Source organism: Metopolophium dirhodum, chromosome 1 (genome assembly GCF_019925205.1).
Source record: "Metopolophium dirhodum isolate CAU chromosome 1, ASM1992520v1, whole genome shotgun sequence".
Taxonomy (NCBI): Eukaryota; Metazoa; Arthropoda; class Insecta; order Hemiptera; family Aphididae; genus Metopolophium; species Metopolophium dirhodum.
In genome coordinates this window covers 115541719-115565452 of record NC_083560.1, presented here as the reverse complement: position 1 = coordinate 115565452, position 23734 = coordinate 115541719, and the positions used below count along the sequence as shown (strand labels likewise).

At 29.0% G+C, this 23734-nt stretch overlaps 1 protein-coding gene and 1 pseudogene across 1 annotated transcript; both read left to right on the top strand.

Moving 5' to 3' along the window:
* The first annotated feature begins 978 nt into the window (after positions 1-978).
* Positions 979-10807, top strand: LOC132935921 (lachesin-like). The gene is made up of 6 exons (XM_061002570.1): positions 979-1292; positions 7700-7941; positions 8078-8334; positions 8409-8672; positions 8754-8893; positions 10269-10807. The coding sequence occupies exons 1-6, from the start codon at positions 1247-1249 to the stop codon at positions 10403-10405; spliced, it is 1086 nt and encodes a 361-aa protein (XP_060858553.1). The 5' UTR covers positions 979-1246; the 3' UTR covers positions 10406-10807.
* Positions 10808-20003: 9196 nt separating this feature from the next.
* Positions 20004-21283, top strand: LOC132936872 (E3 SUMO-protein ligase KIAA1586-like; annotated as a pseudogene).
* The last annotated feature ends 2451 nt before the right edge of the window (positions 21284-23734 follow it).

The following is a 23734-nucleotide window of genomic DNA, read 5'->3' as shown; positions in this document are numbered from 1 at the left end:
AAGAACATTATCTGTGTTTTGATGGAAGTATTTTTTACGATTATTCAGTTTTTAATTAAGTTATGATAATTTTTAATTTACATTTATTATACACGCATAACTCACTTAAAAACTGAACCATCGTAAAAAAAACACAGATAATGTTCTTACCATCAAGTTTTATAATAGGTCTCTAATTTTAAGATAACGGCATAAAACTTGAATTTTGATCGTAAATTTGGTATGTTACGCGTTTGTAAGACGGAGACAACACATGTGGGTGTAGCGTCCTCTTAAAAATATCAAAATTGTTTAGTTCAAAAAAAATGTCTAATAAATGAACTGAAATCAACATCTGCCAAGTTTTTATGTAAAAAGTGCAAATGTATTGCCTGTCTCTCTTTTCACAATACTTGGCACTTGCCACATAATATTATGTACGTAGTACGTACAATAAATTAGGTAACAACCAACAACTAACAAGGACCAAGGTAGTAATACTATAATACTATATCTTTCCTAGTACAAGTTGTAGGTATCTAATAAGTAATAGTAATGTTAACCTAGAAAATTAAAGATTGATCTCTAGGCTACAATTAATACTAGATATTCTAGTATAATCAGTATAGATATCGACAGGTTCAAACAAAAACTATCGTGTCGAATCAGGCCCGAAACTAATAAGTACCAATAACATTATTGTCGTCGTTGTATTTTAGTCTGTAGGTACTTAATAGTAATATATTATTTGTCAAACATTTTCCAGGAGTTCGAATGCTGGCCGAAGGACGAGAACAGTAGAACACGACGGTACGAGATTCACGATTGTTATACCTCCACGGCACGTCGGCACCACCATCAAGTAGGTACACGTCATTATCAGCGGAAAAATAAAGAATTATTCCGCCGTTGGAGGCGATGCGCTTCGGGTGGTGTAAGAACATGTGCATTCCACAGGTGGAAGGGGCAGCGTTCGTTACGCCTTACGCAACCGCGTCTACTCACTACAACAACAACACTATTGTCACTGCCTGCCGCCCAGACGGATAAACGACGCTCACAACTTATCATTCATTCGTCAGCGCTTGTTGGTCAAATGGTAGCCATGTTTTTTGTGCCTTTAGTTCGGTAAACTATTATAACGTTTATTTATTTTAAAAGTATTTTTCTCATTCGGTCGACGATCGATTAACACCGTCGGGTCACGGTATTTTATTTCTTCCTCTTCGTCCGCCCGTGCGCGGAGAATTAACCGCATTTTTCCGAGATGAAGAACGTTTACAGCGTCCTCGTTGTGCTGTGCATCAACCTCGGTAAGTATCATTACAATACTCTCCGATAATGATAAACGGCGGCGTCGGATTGACGGACGGTCTGAGTGCGGATCTGCTGTTGACCAACTCGGGTCTGACGGTCTCACGACCGACTACAATCCGGGCGTGAACGCGTTTTGCTGTCGTCGTTAAATCGGGGAGTGGCCCTCCTGTTGATATGATCGTCTGTTGTAACATTAAGAATAGTGCGACCTATCGACTCGATTGTACGAGACGGTCAGCATTGATATCTTGTATAATGATATGTATTGGGTACAATTATATATAAAAAAGTTTTTATTTTATCCAGACTTTATTGCCATTCCTGGTGTAATATATCGCTTGTCCATTAAATTCAGTGTCTAGTGCTCCAGCGATGATATAACTGTAACTGTAGTTTAATTTACGATTACGCTCTTTATGTTTTTTTTTTAAATGTTAGTTGTCAGGAGCTGTTCAAAACTTTACTTTGTAGGTAATCTATGTGCAGTTTATACTGAAAAGACAAAACTTTAAAAATCATATTCTTGAAATGAAGTATTTATCTACTTAGGTATTCTTTTATTATTTACCATCAATTTTATTTACACTATTGAAGGATATTTTTAATATTTTTCAAACATAAAGTTACATATCTATAAAAAGTGTATTTCTGTTCAGTTTTCAACTTATAGGTTAAGTTAGCATAGATTTGTCACCCTAATTAATATATTTTTATCAAGACCCCCTTTCAATAATACATTTTTTCATAACGTACAAAATAATGAAGCTTAGTATTAATAAACTTATATGGGTAGGTACCTATATACTTTAAAACTTTTATGAAAATAAGTTGCTTCTTAGATAAGTCTCATTTTTAATAAAAGACTAAAAATCCATAGCAGTTAATTAATATTTTATTGTAATAATTGTTACCTATACATTTTATTAATATTTTTTTTCAGTAAATTATTCTCCTTAGTTTTGGGTATGAAACCTATCTTAGAACAGTAATTCAGGAGTATTAGAAAAAATTACCACTATACTTATAAAGACGTATGATATTGATATTAGGAAAAATTATAATTTTTTTCTGTTAACTTCTTTGAATCTATGATACATATTAATAATTTAAATATATAATATACAATGACATAAAGACAAACATTTATTTTTATATATACATATATTTTTTTATAGACATACATTGTTATTATTTTCGGCCATTCAATTAATTTTATCAAGGAAAATTATTATACTTAAAAACCTTTCCCGTGACTCAACCGATTTATTAGTGAATACCGTAACAAAATTAGTAGAGTTCTTTTCGTGATATGCTCGTATACACAAAAAAGTTATAGGGGGTTTCTATTTTATAACAATCCCATGCATTTTGTTGCCCGTAAAAATGACAACTCTTAAAAAAATTGTGATTGTTAACAACTCTTTTTGGGTGTAACTCGTTCCAGTAAGTGCAACTCAGACATCCTGGTAGGCAATGTGCAAAAATTCGATTTTTGCATGCCTATACCTGATCTGCCTGATAACCAGTGGCAACCATTAAAATAATAAATACTAATTTCTATAACCAATAGCAACCATTTATAAACAAAATTAACATAAATCTCAAAATTCCTATTTGAGCACCTCCTTGGGTTGGACCTACTAATAGTGAATCTAAACCTTACTCTTGAATCACTCTTGAATCAATAAAAAAAAAAACCGCATCAAAATCCGTTGCATAGTTTTAAAGATCTAAGCATACAGACAGACAGCAGAACTTTGTTCTATACTATGTTAAGATATAGATATAGATTATATTATTCTAATTATACTAATTGTATTAATATTTAATTATTATTTTATTATTTTGCATATTACACATTATTGTAGGAATATCATAATGAGATCTCAATGTGAATTGCACACCCAACACTCCCGAAAATTGCGCCACTGTGTGTAAATTTAGAATATATAATTAGTTCAAATTTCCCCATTATTAAAGTAATCTTTGAGATGGACAATAATATGTTTTCAAAATGTGATTATGTTAAATAATAGTGAAGCAGCAAGCGTTCTTCAAACTTATATAGCATAATACAATCCAATTATTTCATCAAATCCACTTATAAAATAATTAATAACACTGACTATGGAATTTTATTATTTCGTTATAAGTGTCACAAAAATTAAATTTCCTTTAAAGTCAAAATATTTTGTTATATCATTGATGCATACTTGTATACATTTACTAAAAAATATAGAAATAATTTCAATACTATTAGGTATAAGGCTTAAATTAATTAAAACATTTAACTCTAACTTATTTGAAACTACTGAATCATATGAAAACTTACTATGTGATGACATTTATTTAAAATCTGTTGGTTTGAATGAAGCAAAGAGGTACCTAATAAATAATTTTAAAGATCATACTGCAGCAAGTTTTGATAGATTAGCCGTTAAACCATTAATAAAACATTGTACCATCCAAGTCAAAAATTGTCAAACTTTTTTTTAAAAACAGCAATAAAGAAATTTTGAGTAATAATTATGATAGACAGATCTCAATGATTATATATTTTTTAAACTATTAGACAAATAATTAAATCCAAGCTAATAAGTTTTTTGGAAAAAGATAAACTTCTTTCAATAGATCAATTTGAGTTTAGACTCGGTTTATGGACGGAAAAAGCAATATTTAGTATCCTTAAATATATATATATAGTATTATCATTCCAGTTCCATTATTACATAGAATAATACAGCATGCGTTTTATTACCCATGTGCTGACTAAAGTAAATCAGTACCTATTGTATACATAATGCTAATTTATTACACTGAATTAAAACCAACATAATATAACTTATTCTGTAATTATAGCTAAATATAAAAATATTTTTACTCCCTAACAAAATCACATGTCCAAATTAATAGAAATATTTGAGGCAATTGCCCCAAAAAAAATGTTTGTGATGCTATTGTTCACAGACCTTCAATGTTTAACAGTACAAAAAGAACAAATAACATCTATTCTATATTTCACCTTGTATTTTGTAACATTCCTTATAAGTAAAAATCAAAGTTAAAATTTTCCTTATGATTCACATGTATGATTTTCATTGGTTGTCAAACAAGTAATGATTTAAATGTTTGTATTATTTTATACTGATATATTATAATATATATATTATTTATTAATTGTTTTTTAAATTTCAATGAGTAAATGCTACGCTGGGTAAGTCAATGATATTTTTTAACTTGGTTAATTAATAGGAATAATTATTAAAGTTATGCGTGAATTTTTAATTCAGTTAAGTTAAAATTTAGAAATTTCACTTAGTAATTAATAATTATTAACTATAACTTTAAACAATAACGAGTTTAAAATATTAAATTAAATATATTTCTTCACTATTAATATAGACAGTTTACAGTTTAATCAACACTACACAAAAACTGAACAACAATATTTCACAAGTCCAGTGGACACTTAGTAATTGGCTATTTAATATTTTTAAATATAACAATTGAAAATAGATTTGAGCATAACCTAAATGGTTAAATATTTTAACAGTAACTATTAATAACAAAAGTCATTTTTTATCATCATGATAATTTTTATTTTTTTAGAAGCATGCGTTATTTATTATTTATTCTTCCTTAAATTCCATGGTATCAAAAATAAATTATTTTTATTGAACAATTATGGCTAATGGCAATTAGAAATAAAATGTAAAACAATTTTTATTTTAAATTCATGTGTAACTATTTGTTATATTTATTAATAATTTACTGAATTTACTCTGATTTTATTAAAAATAACACATTATTTAATAAATTATTATAAAATAAAATTTAAGTTAATAGATTAACATCCTTTACTTTTATTATTTAACATAAGACTTGAAATATATTATTAGGAAAAAAAGTTCTAAACAATTAATATAATGTAAATAATAAATCAATATAATTTTAATATAATAAATAGTTTATAATCACAGAATATAATAATGATTATTATGCAATCCATTTTTTGTGTTATCGATATTACAATCTATAATTTTATGAAGCTTAAAATGCTCCGTATTTAAAATACAATTTATAAAAAAAATTTAGTTAAATTAATTTAGATATAATATAAATAATAAAAATATTAATATAATATCTAATATATCAGCTGAAATGTTATCAATATTATTCTATAATGTTAGCATTTTAGGTAGATTAATAATTTCCATATTTTATAATAGGTATATTAAATTCAGAACTCTGTAAGACATGAGACACAATAATACAATATAGTAAAGTCACTGTCAGCACAATGATCAAAAGTGTATTTTTATTTGACCTTTATATTCTTCTAATTTCAACTATATATATTGACAGATTAACTTGTCAGACTTATCTAATTATATTGTTGAGTTGTTTTTAATTTTTGAAATCAATATAGTATAATATCTTCAGGAAATTTCTGAAACTAATTCATGTAATAGCAAATTAAACTACTTTTATATACAGAGTACTCATAACTTATATTCTATCATATATTTACTTGTTATGTTCATTTGTAAAGTTTTTTCTCAATAAAAGTATATATCATATTTTTTTCTTTCTGAAACACACCTATTATATTATTATTATGATAATAATATATAATAAATTATAATTATTAGTTATTACCATCATATTATAAAACCTTTAATACCTATGTAAATTTGAAAAAAATAATAAATGTCTAATAAATTGGACAAAATAAATATACAAATAATTGTTTAATATTTAAATGTATAATTAATTAATTTATAATTTTTATAATATTGAGAACAGCAAATAGATTGTATATTATATTGTGGGATTATATTATAATTATAATTATTTTGGTTTTTTTGGGGGGTTTGTTAAAGAATATAAATTAGATAATACTAGTTTGTATAATTTAGAAAAAACTAAAATAACAACTATTGTAATGAATATACTCAAAACTGTGCAAATTATATAAAATAAATTCACAACGTCAATTATTCAAGCTTATTATAAGGTACTATTATAATATTTAAATTATATTACTGAAAAGCCGTGAAATCATTAATCACCAATGTGTTATATCAGGAGCCTCAACGGATGAAGCTACACGGATATTTGTTGTCTCCGTCTTACAATTGCGTAACAGCAAATTTAACTCTCAGCAGATTACGTCTGGCTCCATTATTTTAAAAATTAGAGTGAATTGTAAAATTTAACGATAAGATTATTATCTGGGTATCTCCTAGGCTTTTTATTATATTTTAATTTTAAAGCAAGTTATGAGTATTTTAAAATTTTCAAACAATTTATAATTTTAAAATTCTCAACTCACCTTAAAATTAAAATATAGTAATAGCCTATGAGACTCCCTAGATAATAATCTTATCATTATATTTTATAAGAGTTCAATTCACTCTAATTTTTTAACTAACAGAGCTATACGTGATCTGCTGTGTCAAATTTGCTATGTTACTTGCAAGACGGAGGAAACAAATGTCCATGTAGTGTCCTCTTAATATATTAAATACTAAAAATAATCTTTAAAAATCTTTAATTTTATTACTTCTCTATCCCTATCTAAATAATGTTTGCCTATAATGCTGAAGCGTATCACAGATTTAGCCTTTCGTAAAAATTAGTTAGATGCCCCTGTGTTGTACTATTATTAAAATGATTAAGATTTGAATTTAATAAAGCTTCCGGCACCATGTTTGCAATTTTAGTTCCTATAGTTTCAAATTATATCCCAGTAATCGTTTTACTGTTTCCAACTCTTATAAAATATTTTTTTTGCAAATCTTGTGACTATGTTATATTTAGAGTGGTTAAGTCATTTATGTTTTTTAAGTAAGTTACTGCGACTTAGTAATACATTTTTAACTGTTAATACATAGAAACTGTTGTTTAGATCAACAGTGTGTGTTGAAAAATCCTTACAAATGGCAATTTTCAAAAAATTATTTTGATGTATTTGTAAAATTTTAATACATGATCATAAGCAGGTGATTCTGTACGATATAATAGTTTGGCGATAGTCTTGTAAACTTTACAAAGTTTTCTCCTATCCCAAATATTTCGTAGATCTCTAAATAAAAGATTATTATCTGCTAACCATAGCTCTATAATTAAATCTGATTTGATAGAGTGATTTATTTCGTCCCAGTTTTCATAATTGTTAAATTTGCTTAAAATTTCTATTTCATAAATTGTGTATTATTTTTTAAATTCTAACTCATTTTCTTCAGCGTAATAACCAACCACCACTCATTCTTATTTCTTCTTGCAGTTGGCAACCAAACATATTTGTCGTTAATCATGTTTTTGGCTTATACTTAATACTTATATTATAAATATTATGATGTTGCATAGTAAAATTATTAATATTTAATTTTAATTTTAGCGTTTTCTCAGAGGACACCCACTATATCTCATATAACACAAAAACCTATTAAAGATATTGGTGGCACAGCTGAGATGACATGTTCAGTTTTATATGCCATGGATTTCCCTGTTTTATGGGTTAAGGTTGATAAAGAAAAAATAACTGAACCTGTTATGCTTTCATCTGGAAGTACACTTATTATAAAAGATTCAAGATTTTCATTAAGACAAGACATTGACAGCACTAGTTACACACTACAGGTATTTAAACATTGATTTAAATACATTTTTACGATAAATGTAATGTACTATACTTGTGTTATATTTGTGTGTTCATCAATAATCTAAGCATTTAGGTATATCTATTATTTTATTTTGAAATAATTTTAATTTTTAGATTAAGGATATTCAAGAAACTGATGCTGGTTACTATCGCTGTCAAGTATTGCTTGGGTTGAACAACAAAATTTCAGCTGATGTAGAGTTAGAAGTGCGCAGACCTCCTATTATTTCTGACAACTCAACTAGATCATTGGTTGTAAATGAGGGTCAACCAGTAAAACTTGAATGTTATGCTGGTGGATTTCCTAGTCCGAGAGTTTCCTGGAGACGTGAAAATAATGCTATTTTACCAACAGGCGGATCAATTTATAGGTACTAACAATAACAATATATATAATAGGCATATTAAACATTAACATAAATTAAACATACATTTAATCTTCTAGAGGTAACATTTTGAAAATTCCGGCAATAACTAAAGAAGATCGTGGAACCTATTACTGTGTAGCTGAAAATGGTGTTGGAAAAGGCGCCAGGCGTAATATTGCCATAGAGGTAGAATTTGCTCCAGTTATAACTGTTCCTAAACCTCGTTTGGGACAAGCTCTACAGTATGACATGGATCTCGAATGTCATGTTGAGGCTTATCCTCCACCAGCCATTATTTGGATAAATAATGGAATACAACTATCCAACAATCAACATTATAGGTAAACTTAGTGGTTGAGTACTTGAAAATGTTTGTTACTATTGTGATAAAAATATTGAACGTAGTTTTCCTTTTCATTTAGAATCTCGCATTTTGCTACTGCAGATGAATTTACAGACACTACAATACGTATTATCACAATTGAGAAACGTCAATATGGTGATTACATTTGCAAAGCATCAAATGTATTAGGAACTGCTGAAGTTACAGTTAATCTTTATGGTAAATATTAATTTCATTAACATAATATTTATAAGATCGTTTTCAACTTATTTGCCTTAAGTTGTGTTGACAAAATGAAAAAATATTTCATGCAATTTAAAATAAATTGATATATTGTTTTTGTATAAAAAAAATTGTAGTATTTCCCTTATCTAAATTTCTCTGTCTTGTTTTAAAAGTATACACATTTTAAAAATTTACCTCAGATATGCAATATGTTTTAACCAATATTCAATATAATCTGTTATAACTAACCACATTTTTTATTCTTGTTACCGAATCCTAGTGTTGTCTCTATATTACAAATGTATAACAGACAATTTTTTGTTCACAGTAGTCCATTTTACTCTGTTATTTTTAAAATTAGAATGAATTTATGTTTTATAAAATTTAAAGGTAAGATTATCATCCAGGTTTGATCTAAAACGATTATATCGGTATTTTAATAAGAAAGCAATACCATCAGCATTTTAAAACTAATTTGTTTGTATATTTTAAAATTTTCATAATTTGCTTCAAAATAAAAATATCAATAAAAGTCTCTGAAACGCCTAGATAATAATCTTACCTTTAAATTTTATAATATGTGCATTTACTCTAATTTTAAAAATAACAGTGTAAAATGGATTATTGTGAACGTAAAATTATATGTGTTATACTTTTGTAAGACAGCAAAACTATTGCATTGTACTTATTATACATTATGGTATGTAATAGATAAAATTTATAATTATTACAGTATACAAATTTATTGTGTTGTAATATTTATTATCAAATAATTTTATGTTTTCCCTATAATTTCCATAATCTATTCAAGTTAAGAAAGAATCCCAATGTCCATTTGTGTGCAGGACCGGCTTAGCTACACAACAGGTGTACAGATAGTTGATTTGGTGGAGGTAACATACGAGTGTTGCCTGACCGTCGCAGATAAAAACTGGCGACCGCCAAGGTTGCATCTGAAGAGGATGTTGTGCCCGCATGTGTTGTCACCGTTTTATTACCGCATAATATATCAAAATATACGTCCAGTAGTTACTATTTTATGTTGTTAGCTTAAGACTTAAATATTAGAGTGAATTTGAATAAGTAAAATATTAATATTTGAAAATACTCATTATTTACTTAAAAATTAAAATAACATAAAAAACCAATGATAAAACACGTATAATATTCTTACATATAACTTTGATAATAGGGCAATTCACTCTAAATATTTAAGCTATCAATACAAAATTGGAACTGCTGTACGTACATTTTGGTATATTATGCATTAGTAAGATGGACACAACATATGTGGGTGCGACAAGCTCTTAACATAAAAGAAGTATATTTTTAAACGCAATTTAACTTTTATTGTTTGTTAACTTTGCAGAAACAATAATACCAGTATGCCCACCAGCTTGTGGCCAACCATCATCACACTTAAGAAGCTCCAGCATCAAAACTGCTAGTGTAAATGTTTCAATCTTGATTGCTACATACCTATACTTTGTTCACCTTTATTTTTAAACTACTTTTCCATCAAAGAACAATTATAGTAACGTTGCCGGAGGAATTAAAAATATTTTTCTACAGTTTCCATATTACATTTGTTTAAAACCTCCCCTTGACTTTCCAAGGCAACATCACAGGTGTATCTAAGCAACTTATAGTGCCTTTATTTTATACTTGATTACTACGTACATATTGTATACCTAGATTTATGAATAATTATTCCGTCCAAGAACCAATTATTAATGTGTAAGCACCAATGTTATTGCTATAATTGTCACATTCCTATAATTTGTTCACCTTTATTTTAAGATTATTTATCGGTCCGTCCATTTTTAAAAAATATATATCTAATTGATTTTATAAGTTAACTTTTATTTAATGTAATTTTATATTAATAAATTTTATATTTATATTTTATTTTGATTATAAGTATTTTACTGTAATATGTTTGGTATGGACAATTTGGAAAACGCAGCAATATTTTCAAGTACTGTTGCCAAGCTTAAACTTGGTATCAACTGATCTACAATTAGTCATACAAATCAATTACTACATTGTTGGTTTACTACATTAACATTTTTGAATAGATGTAGTTGCAAATATTTAGTAGGTGAAAATATTATGCAAGGGTCTTGATAAATTGTTACAACAGCAGTTGAAAAATATTAAAAATACATAGGCAAAATTTTTTTATAACCATTTTTAAGTACGAATTTTGTTAGAATGTATCGAACTTAAAATTCAAAAATGATTAAAAGGTTCAACTTTTATAGCTAAGGATTGAAAATTTAAAACAAGGTTCCATGTAAGTAGGTTATTATGTAACCAAAAAATATAAAAATAGTTTTTTTTTTTATTGTTATTTTATGGCCAAATTTGGACTAATTTAGATATTTAAACGAAGAAAAATGATTTTAGTTTTGTGTTATTTTTAAAAAATATTATTTGTGGGTACTTGAAACTTCTAAAGTATATTATTGTATTCAATTAATATGATAATAACCAAATAATAATTATTCAACTTAACCGACTAAATTAATGATCTATTTATATATAAATGAATGCCTGTATGTGTGTAGTGTGTATCCTGTATCCGATTGTGATAAAATTTGGTACAGATATAGATTAGAACTCTGGGTGGAAAATAGGCTAATTTAAAAAGGATAAATCATAGGTCCAACCCAGGGAGTTGCGTTAACAGGGATTTTTACATTTACGGTGAAAATGTTAGTTTGTAAATAGTTGCTATTGGTTTTAAGAGGACGTTATACCCGCATGTGTTGTCTCCAGTGGCGGTTTTGGGGGTGAGGCAAGTGAGGCGCTGCCTAACCTAAAATTTTAAGTAAAAAATACTATTAAAGTTTTTTTTGGCCCACCGATAGCATATACATATTTTGATATTAATTTTTAACGTTTTTATGATTTTATTTGAGAAAAAAATCTTCTTTGCCAAGTTTAACAATATAAATTATTATTTATTATATTGTAAATGGTAAATCATTATATTATTTAGTGTTTATTACCAAAAATAGTGATAAACCGATAAGAAATGTATGAAATAATTATTACGTAAACAAACGCTAGTGTTTCAACCGGCGGCAATGTTCCGATGACGTCAGTAAGCACCGTTTAACTCCGCCTCAGAGTATGTACTATTGTGTACATGAATTACACACACAAACGTATGTACGCGAATGCACGCGACTATTAAATAACTAGAGTTGCGCATGCGCAATGATCATTGTGAGGCTCGACTAATATCGCCTTATGTACTAAAAATAGACTCGGTATACAGGAATATATAGTCAGCCGGCATTTCAACGTAAAAACACATTATCAGTAATGATGTTATTGTTACAATCGAGACTCGGGACAGTTTTCCGTTGTAATATCTATTGATAATAATTTTATATTTATCATTAGTGATTTCTGTCTTGACGTCTTGTACGAATGGTCGCTTGTGTCTTACACTTTTTCGGTGATTCCGGTTCGTCTTAACGTCTACGTTAAAATATATGTGCGAGTGCTGCAGTTTTTTGTAATAAACATTATTAAATTAATTACTGTTGGAGTTATGACGTATCCAGTGACAGACGTGGTAGTTATGTTGTTGGAGACGCCGTTTTGACGATGGAATTCTGATAGTAAAAATGATTTAGTAAAAGTGGGTAAGCCTATTCCGATTTTGTCAGCTTTGGCTCCTGACAAGAAACTAAGTAAGGTATTCTGTAGGTCATTTAATCCAAATTTTTATCAACAACACTTGGTTATGCGGGAGTCATTATATACAAAAATTGTTTTGTTGGCCATGTTTGTTGTTGGGTAAAGTGAAGTCTGTGTGGATTTTTTTTTATGTTTTTAAATTAGATTTATTGTGAATTCTAATTTTGTATGGGGGGGGGGGGGGGGTGATACATAGGTTGCCTCACCAAAAAAATACTACCAGAACCGCCACTGGTTGTCTCCGTCTTACAAGTGAGTCCGTTAATATAAAAATTAGAGCGAATTGACCTCTTATAAAATCTTAAGTTAAGATTATTATCTAGGCAACCTCATGGGCTTTTTATTATATTTTAATTTTAACGCGAGTTATGAGTATTTTAAAATTGTAAATTTTTTATACATTTTGAAATACTCATAACTCGCTTTAAAATTAAAATATACTAAAAAGCCCATGAGGTTGCCTAGATAATAATCTTACCTTAAGATTTTATAAGAGGTCAATTCGCTCTGATTTTTATATTAACGGAGCTACACGTGTATCGCTGAGCGTACAATTTGCTATGTTACGCACTTGTAAGACGGAGACAACACATGCGGGTATAACGTACTTTTAATAATTATTATTATTTAATCGATACGCCTGTTAAAAGGCGTAAACATCACGAAAATGTGCAAATTATTTTGAATTAGAAATTCTTTAAAATTTTTCTTTTTAAATCCAAGATTTTAAAATGTAATACAAGATTCCTTATAGGGTTATTTACTTTTATAAAAAAAAAAACGTCTAAGAAAGTCAAATTAAAATTTTATGAGCGTTAGAAGTTAACATTTTTACAATATTGGATATCCACTCGATTTCTCATGTAGGGATTTTCTTATTTTGTTGTAATTTAAAAACGAATAACCGTAGACATTTGAGATTTTATATCGTATGTTTATTTTATCAATTCCTATACTTGATAAAATTTTCAAAATATTATGACCTTTTTTGTGTTGTTTACAAGCTGTTTTCAATTTTTAATTTTTTTTTTATAGAAATCGATAACATTTTATTTGTTGAGCCAAAAAGATATATTGCTTAAATAACAGTTGAAAAATATAAAAAATACATGGGCCCAATTTTTTTTTATAAGCTTTTAAAGTTTGATTTTTGAAATTTTTATCAAATTTAAAAATTAAAAATGTTTTTGTAGTTAAAAATTTATAAAATATTCAACTTTTATAACCAAGGATTATGCACCCAAAAAATGTCACAAAGTCATTAATGATACAATAATTATTATTACTGGCATCATTACTGAGAACGGTGGCACATATTACACACTGCTGTCGAATTTCACGGTTAGTTCCAATTGCAATAAATCCAAATTGTATGTATCCATCGTCATACTTTTTTTTCGGAGCCACATTTCGACAATTTAATACACGAAAAATTAAAAACAGCACAAACTTCGACTACGGAATACGGGTACGGAGACACTAACAACAAAAACTAACAATATTATATTCAACTTTGAACATAATCTGTTAATTGTGCCGATATAATCTAATCGTAATGTAACAAATAACAATGTAAAAAAAAAGATTAAATTATCGGTTGAAATAATAACATGGGTTTCACTATGTAATATAAATTTATAAATAAACGACGTACTATACACGATTGTTAATAATTAGTGTTATGCCTCAAAGGAAAATTAAATTATTAAAATATTTTTACAATTTGTAGGTATGGCTCACGGACCACCTCACAATGTCTCGCGGACCATAGGTTGGGAACCTATGCAATAATATAATCAAAATATAGGTACCTACCTCAGTAAAAACAAATTCTGCAGTGGTCACAGCGAATATGATATAATGATATCATTAGAAATAAATTTGTTTATACTGTAAAGATTAAAAATAATTCTCCTTGCTACTGCCGTCAATTTTAGCTGAAATGACCTAAAGTATTTACAAATTTAAAGTTAGTTAACGTTGTCCGATTTTGATTCTGAAGAAAAATTTTACTCACCAGAAAATTGTCTATAGATCCTATGAAGCACTTTGTAAAAAATAAATTTTATATTATTGTGAACTGAAATTGAAAACTTGAAAATATAAACTTTTTCGAATCATAATTAAAATTAAAAACAGAAAATGTTTTGTACGATCTTCAGACATTTTACTGCTGTATTCAAATATTTTTTCAGAATCAAAATCAGACAACGTTAACTAACTTTAATTATGTCAAAACAAATGTGTGTTTTTGTAAAATTCGTGTAGTGAAATTTATACGGTTATCGAGTTATTGTCATGTGCATGCGCATACGAGATAGGATACCCGCTTTAATTTCACTCACACTTATAATCATTTACAACTAACACATAGATCCCGGACGGCTATGACAAGATTAGAAATTGCCTAAATGTTGCCCCTTAAATAATGACCGTAGCGAGGCCCCTTAACCGAGTTGTAGTGTATGTATATGCAGGTCCGTTACGCTAATTATCCAAACAACAAATATTTAGCAAATTAATTGCAAATAATTTCAAATTCGATTTTTAAAATTTGCAAAACAAGTGCAAACTCGCCGGGAACTTCCCGGTAACGCGGTAGGCCAGGCAGTCCCTGTTCGTATATTATGATAATTAAAAGTTTCAATCAATAAAATATTAAAGAAACTATCAGACCGAACAATAGCATTCACTAAATTCATAGAACGCATATTATTGTACATCAATGACAATAAATATTCATCATAAATGACACGTTATTCTTAGTAGTATCCAATGTATCCATAAACAATTAAATTACAAAAAATAACAAACAACGTTTTTAAAAAGATACCTACTATGGAATGTGCAACTGCCAGGCAGGCTTTCGTGAATCGCTTTGGTATCTCGGACGACGTCGTCGATAAACAACGACCACAACGTGGTAACAACTATTTTGCACAGAGTTACATCGATTTCCCATTTTTGTCAACGTTTCTAAACAGCCAAACTACGTTATGTCATCGTCGGGACCGGAAACCGACGGTCACCGTGACCTCGGGCCATCGTCAGTGTCAACGAAGAAAGCGCTTAAAAAGGGGGGCCATGCGCTGAGAAAGATGCGAGTGTCCATATTGAGATCAATCAAATCGTTGGTCCTCGACCGAGTGCCAGCTCACAACCGGAAGTCCATAGAGACGCGTTACGCGAAACTTTTGCCCCGCGTGGCCCTAACTTTGGCGGCTGTGCAGGGGGAGGGAGAGGCGCCGACAGCGAAGCACAAAGGAGACGCCGATGATTCCAGAAGTACTCTGCTGCCCCCACCCCATATTATGGCCGCGGCTGTTCTGCTGACCGAAATATACTATCTGGAGCAAGAACTAAAACAAGTGGACGAGGAACGTGATCGGTTGATTACAGCTGGCAACGAAGAAATGTTTGGGTGCCGAATTATATAAAAATCTCATTTTCAATGTTAAATTATTTATATGAATACCTAGAAATTTAATACAAGATTCCACATAGATTTTCCTACTTTTAACATAAACAAAAGTTAACCGAAAAGGTGAGATACTTGCACATAAATATTTTATGAGTATTTGCAGTTCAATTTTGTACGACGTTGGATATTCATCCGAAAATTAACGATATCTTATCGAACAAATTTCTCATTTTATTGTAATTTAAAAACGAATGTTTATAATATTATCATTTTCTATACATGATACATTTTTTGAAATATTATAATATAATGTACATTTTTAAGTTTTTTTTCCATACATTTTAAAAAATTAACAAAATCCGACATAAGTTTTACCTGTAAAAGTATTTTTGTTCATCAAATCAAAATAGTGCTTCGATAATAGTCATCGAAGTCAATCACTGACTTGAGCATGCGTGTGCGTAAATATCTTTATCTGCGCGTTTAATTATAGCTCACTCACAATAATATCGATTTACATACTCGCACACGTGCACGTTCCACTCGGGGCCGATACCACATGTGAATTGAATTGCCTAAATTTTACTCCTTAATAAATGACCGGCACCGACATCCTTAAAACGAGAAAAAAGCGTTATGGGGGCTCATACTTTAAAAGGAAATACCTATTATATTATAGCTACAAAATCTTAATGTGCATAATATAGTATTTGAATAAGCATTTATACAATTATTACAATTATTATAAATGGACCTGGACTTGGGTAAAATATTTTTAAAAAGTATTAGGAATAAATTACTCGAATACTTATGAAAAATAGTATTCAGAATATGTAGTCAAATACTTCATAAAAATAGTGTTTCAAATGAAGTATTCAAAATACTTTTAAAATAATTTTTGTCTTAATATTAAACCAATGATACTTTTGTTCGGGAAAATTTGTCAACATAATATATAATTTAAATTGTTGATATTTGATTTAAAATTTTAAAACGTATATAATATTGTAAAAATGTCCAGAAAAACAAGAAAACAATTATTATTAATTATATATTATGTTGCCCAAAAAGTTTGTTTTTGACGTAGACTATCATAAAATTATATATATATATTCTTAGGCCACACGGGCAGTGCCGGCGCTAGGTATTCGGGGCCCTGGACATAAGTAATAGGTACCCAGAGGAGGGCGAATTTCTAGCTTTTTTTTAAATTATGAACTTTTTAAAAAAAACGGATATTTTTATTTGAATTTTAAACATTAAAAATAATAATATTAGGGTATTCTTATTCTTTTTTTTTATTATAATGTGTTAACACAAAATTATTTACAAATAATAAAATAATACGTATGTGTTGAAAATTATAAGTTAATAAATTCGTGGGGGCTTATTATTTTATTAATTTATATTTATTTTAATAACTACAACTTAATATCTAGATACACGGCGGTAGTAGACAATAAAATACATTAAAACTAATCCTGAACTCTACACTAAATACGCACGCAGGTGGTACATATTACTTAATATAAACTAAATTGTAATAATAATTTCATAAAATGAAAACTTTACTTTTATGATATTATGCAGAAATCGTTAAAAAAATACTGTAAGGTGCAAAGCGGATTGCAGTCAAATATTCAAATGTCGAACATACGAATAATGAACATATGATATTATATACTATTGCAACACACCTCCTCGGCTGTCAAACCCAGTGGCTGTCGATATTTATACCTAACTCTATCCAGTTAAGGAGTAGTTGGTTGGCTATTCCCACTACACGAACCGGTCCTTAGATCCGGGTTGTTGAATTGATATAAATAAAGTTTTCTGAGTTATATTTTACAGGTCCTAGAAACTTATGACCTGCGTTCATAAACTAACACAATTAACACGATATAGCAACGAATACAATGTTTTATTCAAGACTAAAATAATTATAATATTATAACCAATAAAATACACTATCACCTGAGTGACCCTGTTCTTAAGGGTAGTATATTGAAGATAACAGGAGTAGCGGAGTACGAGTTGAACAATACTGAATTATTATAATTTAACTATTAGGTACGTTATTATATACTTAAAGTTAATCAATTAATTACGTTTAATAATATTATAAATATGACTATAGTAGACTGATGTATAGTCTCTATTTCACGGTTCAAAACTCGACTGGCTGCTATGCCAATAATATATATGCTCGTACTCTACGTTCCTGTTTTCTGTTTACCTAAGCAAATTCACCGAGTGCGACATAAATGACGAGTCAGTAAACTGCGAATCGTTACAAACTGTATTTAAGTATTATTTATAACCCTCCCTTCTCCTTCCAAGCATAAAATTGTATATTATATAAAATAAATAATTCATTATAAATGTACAACATTGGTTGCCAAGGGCGCATATAAAGCTAGTTACGGCATTGCTACTAACCAGAGGTGTTCCCATAGGGTATACTACATATACGCCGTATACTCTCAAGATATTTTGTCAGAACTATGGGTATACTGCGTATACTCTCAAATTATATACAAAAGTAAAAAAAAAACTGGTTTTGGTTACTCCGAAAATGCTACGAAATTCAATTATTATTTATGACGCTGATAACGGAAATATGACACTTATATCTTACAACTATTATTAGATTCTCAGAAAACAAGAAACGAACTATCGCGTTAGATAGATTAGATTAGATGATGGAAATGCGTCTGACTCTGAACACGATTAATTTAATCAGTACATCCGTTACCGCCGACTTGTAACATTTTATTATTTTTATAAATCGATTGTGCGTTGTGTGATCTACCGTTCTTTGTTTACCGTGAATAAGTTCTTAATTCTTTTATTAATTATTATTTACTAACGTATTCATTTTATTTGAGCAGTTTTATTAATTTATTTAATTGAGTTTAATTAACTATCCTAATCTGTTTTACTGTATAAAGTGTTATTTAAATTTTTATCAAAATATGAGTTCGAATTTTAAACGTGAAAGCGGAACACTTGATAGTTTTTTTATGCCCCGAGAAAAAAAACCTAAAAATGCGACTAATACTGCCATTTGTGCTACTAGTGCACACGAGCTGGTGATGCCCAATGAAGATAATTTTGTTAGTGATAGTCAAATCGATAATCAAATACAAGATGTATGGGATACTTCCAAAATTTGGCCTGCATTATGGACAAAAGAACAGGTAATAGAGTTTCAAAAGAAAAACTCATGGTTAAGTAGCAAAAATGGGAAACTAGGATGTAATAATTGCATTCAAGCTAAAAATAGTATCAATTTTCAAAAATCTAACATCGATAGCAAAGTTCGAATTTCTTCTGAGTGGGTAGGCTATGAAATCATAGCTGCTGGGTGTAATCGTACAAATCAACTGGCTTCATTAAGAAATAAAATTAAACAACATTCAGAAAGCAAAGCTCATGTGTTAGCTGAAAACATATTGAAAAAAAGCTCAGACAAAGTATTAGATAAAATGTTCGAACGTATATCTGAAGTAGAGATTGATTCCAATACGCGACTTTTTAGAACTGTATATTGCTTGGCAAAAAATCACCGTCCCTTTAAACAGTTTGAAGAACTTGTTCAATTACAACAAATCAATGGATTGGACATGGGATCTTCCTTACATAGCAGAATAACTGCCACTCGAATGGTAAACGTCATTGCAAAGGAGATGCGCAAACGACTTATTTTACGCCTTATACAGTCGAATTCGAAATTTACCATAATGATTGACGAATCAACAACGCTGAGTACCAAATGTACACTAATTTTGTATATTTCATCATATTTTGACGTAGAATCGCCCGTTGTAGCATTCTTAGACCTGATTGAGTTAGATAGACAAGATGCTGAAACTATCGAAAAATCTATTTGGTTAAGTTTAGAATGTAATGGGATATCAACATCGTTTGCATTAAACAACTGGATTGCTTTTGCCAGTGACGGAGCAAGTGTAATGACGGGTAAGAAAGCTGGAGTTGCTACTAAACTACGCGAAAAAATTCCGAATCTATTTACCTGGCATTGTTTATGTCATCGCCTCGAACTCTCAGTACATGACGTAATAAAAGATTGTACTGGAGTCTCTCGTTTCCAAAGTCTAATGGACAAACTCTATGCTTACTATCATCAAAGTCCTAAAAATTCAATGGGTTTAGATAAATCTTGTGTTGAAGTAGGCATTGAAATGAAAAAAATAGGTCGTGTTTTGAATGTACGCTGGTCTGCAAGCAGTTTTCGAACTATAAAAGCCATATGGAATAATTATCCGGGAATATATTTACATGTTAGTAAAACACATGATGCGACATCAAACGGCATAAAAAAAAAATTAGAATCCTCTTCTTTTTTGGAGGAACTTGGACTTTTTTACGATGTTCTTTCTGAGCTTGCAATGTTATCTTGTATATTACAGTCCAGAAAAACAACTCTAATGCGTGCCCAGTCGGAGATAAATAGAACGATTAGAATTTTAGAAAGTCTGAAAGCTGAACCTGGGGAAAAAGAAAAGGAAATTATAGAAGCTATTCAGAAAGGAATTAACAAAGGTGTCAATATTACAATGACAAAATCAGGAGGGATTAACAGGTTACAATTTTTGCAAAATTTAGTAGACAGAATGCGTCAACGCTTATTTGATGACTCAAAAGATAAAACAATGCTAGAAGACATTCAGGTAAAGAAAAAAACTATTATTTTGATAATTTATTTCAATATTTTGATTATTTAAACAGAATAAATGAATATTTTAATAAATCGTCTTTTATTTTATAGGTAATTGATGAAGTGTTCAAAGTAGCAACTAATGATGCAAAGGGAGAAGATGAAGTTAAAAGAGTATCACGGACATTAGGTTTTTCTGAATTTGAAAGTGTAGTTGACTTCCGTTCAAGAAATGTTTTTTCTAGTTTCATGAAAGCATTAAATATACTCCCAACTTAAACAGCTGATTGTGAACGAGGGTTTTCCGATATGAATTTGACAATAACTGATTTAAGGACTAGATTAAACATTGAAAATGTGTCAGATTTGATGTTCATCTCTATCAATGGCCCTTCAGTTGCAGATTTTAATCCTAGACCTTATATTAAAATTTGGTTAAGAGATCACCGTTCTGCCGTTTCCACTCCTAGAGGTAAAGAAAGAAAAGAAATAGACGACGAAAATAAGATGCAGAAATTATTTTTTAACAATTTATTTAATTAAATTTTTTAGTATTTGTATATTTTCATATTTTATTGACTTATAAAGGTAATTTCAAGCTTTTTTTAAAAGTTTGATTTTTTTTTTCATATTTTTAACACATCCTTTATAATTATAGACCACAGTAAAAATATTTGTATATTATTAAATATTCATGTTTATTACTAAATCATGGATCTTCACCTTGACTAGAGTCTTAGTATACTCTCAAAAAAAATATTGGGAACACCTCTGCTACTAACCGATACCTATTTAGGGGAGATTGCTATGGTGTATTATATCGAAAAAAAATGACTTCACGGGAATAACTCACAGGCTTTGTAGAATTGTCGGATTTTGATGACTATTTTTTTATCTGAAAAAGACGACTTCCTACAGCCCTCATCGATATCTGATTTTGTATTTTATTTCAAATAATTGTAGGTATTAAAAAATGTGTGAAAAATGCTTTTTATCTTGTATTTTTTTAGACTTATTAAAAATGTTGATAGTAAAAAATTGAAAAGCAGAGATCGGATGCAGGCTGTAAAATATTTCCCTCTAGCAATTAAAATAAAAATTATGAAATTTGGTTGATTCTACAAGGCTGTATTGTTGTTCCCACAGTGTATTTTTGAGGACAAAATGGCATCGGTAGCGGCACCGGACGCCTTTACATTAAACAATAATCAGAAATTAATGTTAAAAAGTGTCTGTTATCAAAATAAAACATTTTTCGTAGACCAAATTTAAGTCACCAAACTAATACCATTCGAGAGTCGAGACCACGATGTAGGTAAAATGGTGAAGTCACTCGAGTTTAAAAGTGAGTCCTAATCAGACGGCACTTTGGTTAGCGCGCCTTCCGTCAGGTTACGCTAAAAAGGCCGATCAACAGCTGCTATGGAAAAGGTCGTATTGTAATGCCGTTTTGTGTATTATCCACGGTAAAGTTTTAAAATTTCAAAATTCAGTATTCATTCAAATTTATAATAAATATAATCAAATATGCTCTATTATAATATTATATACAATTTTGAATATGTTATAAAAATATTTAATTTAATTTAAATTTTTTTATTTTCAGTACTAAAAATAAACAAAAGAAAAATAAATTATACATGTAGCGCTAGGGTCTATAAATGATAAATAAAAAAAAAAAATAAAAAAAAATTGATCAGAAAATAAGTTATTCCAAAAGTCAGTTCTATCGGTTACACCCTGTATATAATAATAATAATATTATAATACTATTGTCGTACTATTTTACCTACATCGTGGTCGAGACATTCGGGTATACATATTTTTTAATTGATGTACTTACAACAGTTTTATTACAAACTAGTCCAAACATTATTTATAAATATTCATAATCTGATTTTAATTTTCATTGTTAAAAAAAGACCGACTTGAAACTTACCGAACCGAACAAAGAGACAGTCTGTTGTAATGAAACTTTTCTGAATTGAAAAAAGGTAACTTTTTTTGGTACTGGTCTAGTTGACAGAAGGCAATTCCCCCGCCACTCAGGTTTAGTTGGTGCCCACCACTTACATCCCTCGTATTTTCGATGTTATAATCAATAGTCAATCATACATTATACATTTATGATTAGACAGAACAATTCAGGCGATAAAAATAAAAAATATATAAATAAATCGTAATACGTATAATAAAAAAATAATAATAAAATAAATCGTAGTCATCGTATAATTTTTTTTTTTTGTTGTTCAGATGACGACGACTGAATAAGTTAGGTAGGTACTCCATAATGTTATATAGGGCACCTGCTATTATACCTATTTTATATCATTCATTTTACTGCACGGATTTTACCAAACATTTTTCTTAAAATATCTAATTAGAGAATTTCACACGAATACCTAACGTATATGATCTCATACCTTTTTTTATCTGCACTCTGCAGTCTATCAGTATATTATACATTTTATAACATCAATCTATAATATCGATAGATAAGATATTTTGATCGCCTGAATTGTTCTGTATAATTATAAATGTATAATGTATTATTGATTATTGATTATAACATCGAGAATACGAGAGATGTAAGTGCCAGGCGTCAACTAAACCTGAGTGTCAGGGGAATTGCCTTCTGTCGGAAGCTGAGAAACCTATCTCAAACTTACCTAATCGAACCCAACAATCATTTTTTCTATAGTTCGTTTTATTCAACAAATACATTTTAAATACATATACATATCTGAATCATAATAATTTTACTGAGATAATTACCATGTTAAAAAATTGTTATAACTTTTAAGTCACAATGGAAATATTAATTAAATTTATACTATTATAAGTTATAACCATTAGAATAATATTTACAAAATAAACAGTATTGTTTTTATTTGTCATATTATTTAGAAATGTTGATGTGAACATTGAGAAATGTATAAACAATGGTTCACTTATTTATGTGCTTGAAATACCTTGAATAGTATAATAATGTTAAAATAAAATACTATAAAATATGGTA

Coding starts and splice junctions, on each gene's coding strand:
- LOC132935921 (XM_061002570.1), top strand. CDS start 1,247: ATGAAGAACGTTTACAGCGTCCTCGTTGTGCTGTGCATCAACCTCG. Junction 7,942..8,077: donor GCACTAGTTACACACTACAG/GTATTTAAACAT, acceptor TTTAATTTTTAG/ATTAAGGATATTCAAGAAAC. Junction 8,894..10,268: donor AGTTACAGTTAATCTTTATG/GTAAATATTAAT, acceptor TTAACTTTGCAG/AAACAATAATACCAGTATGC.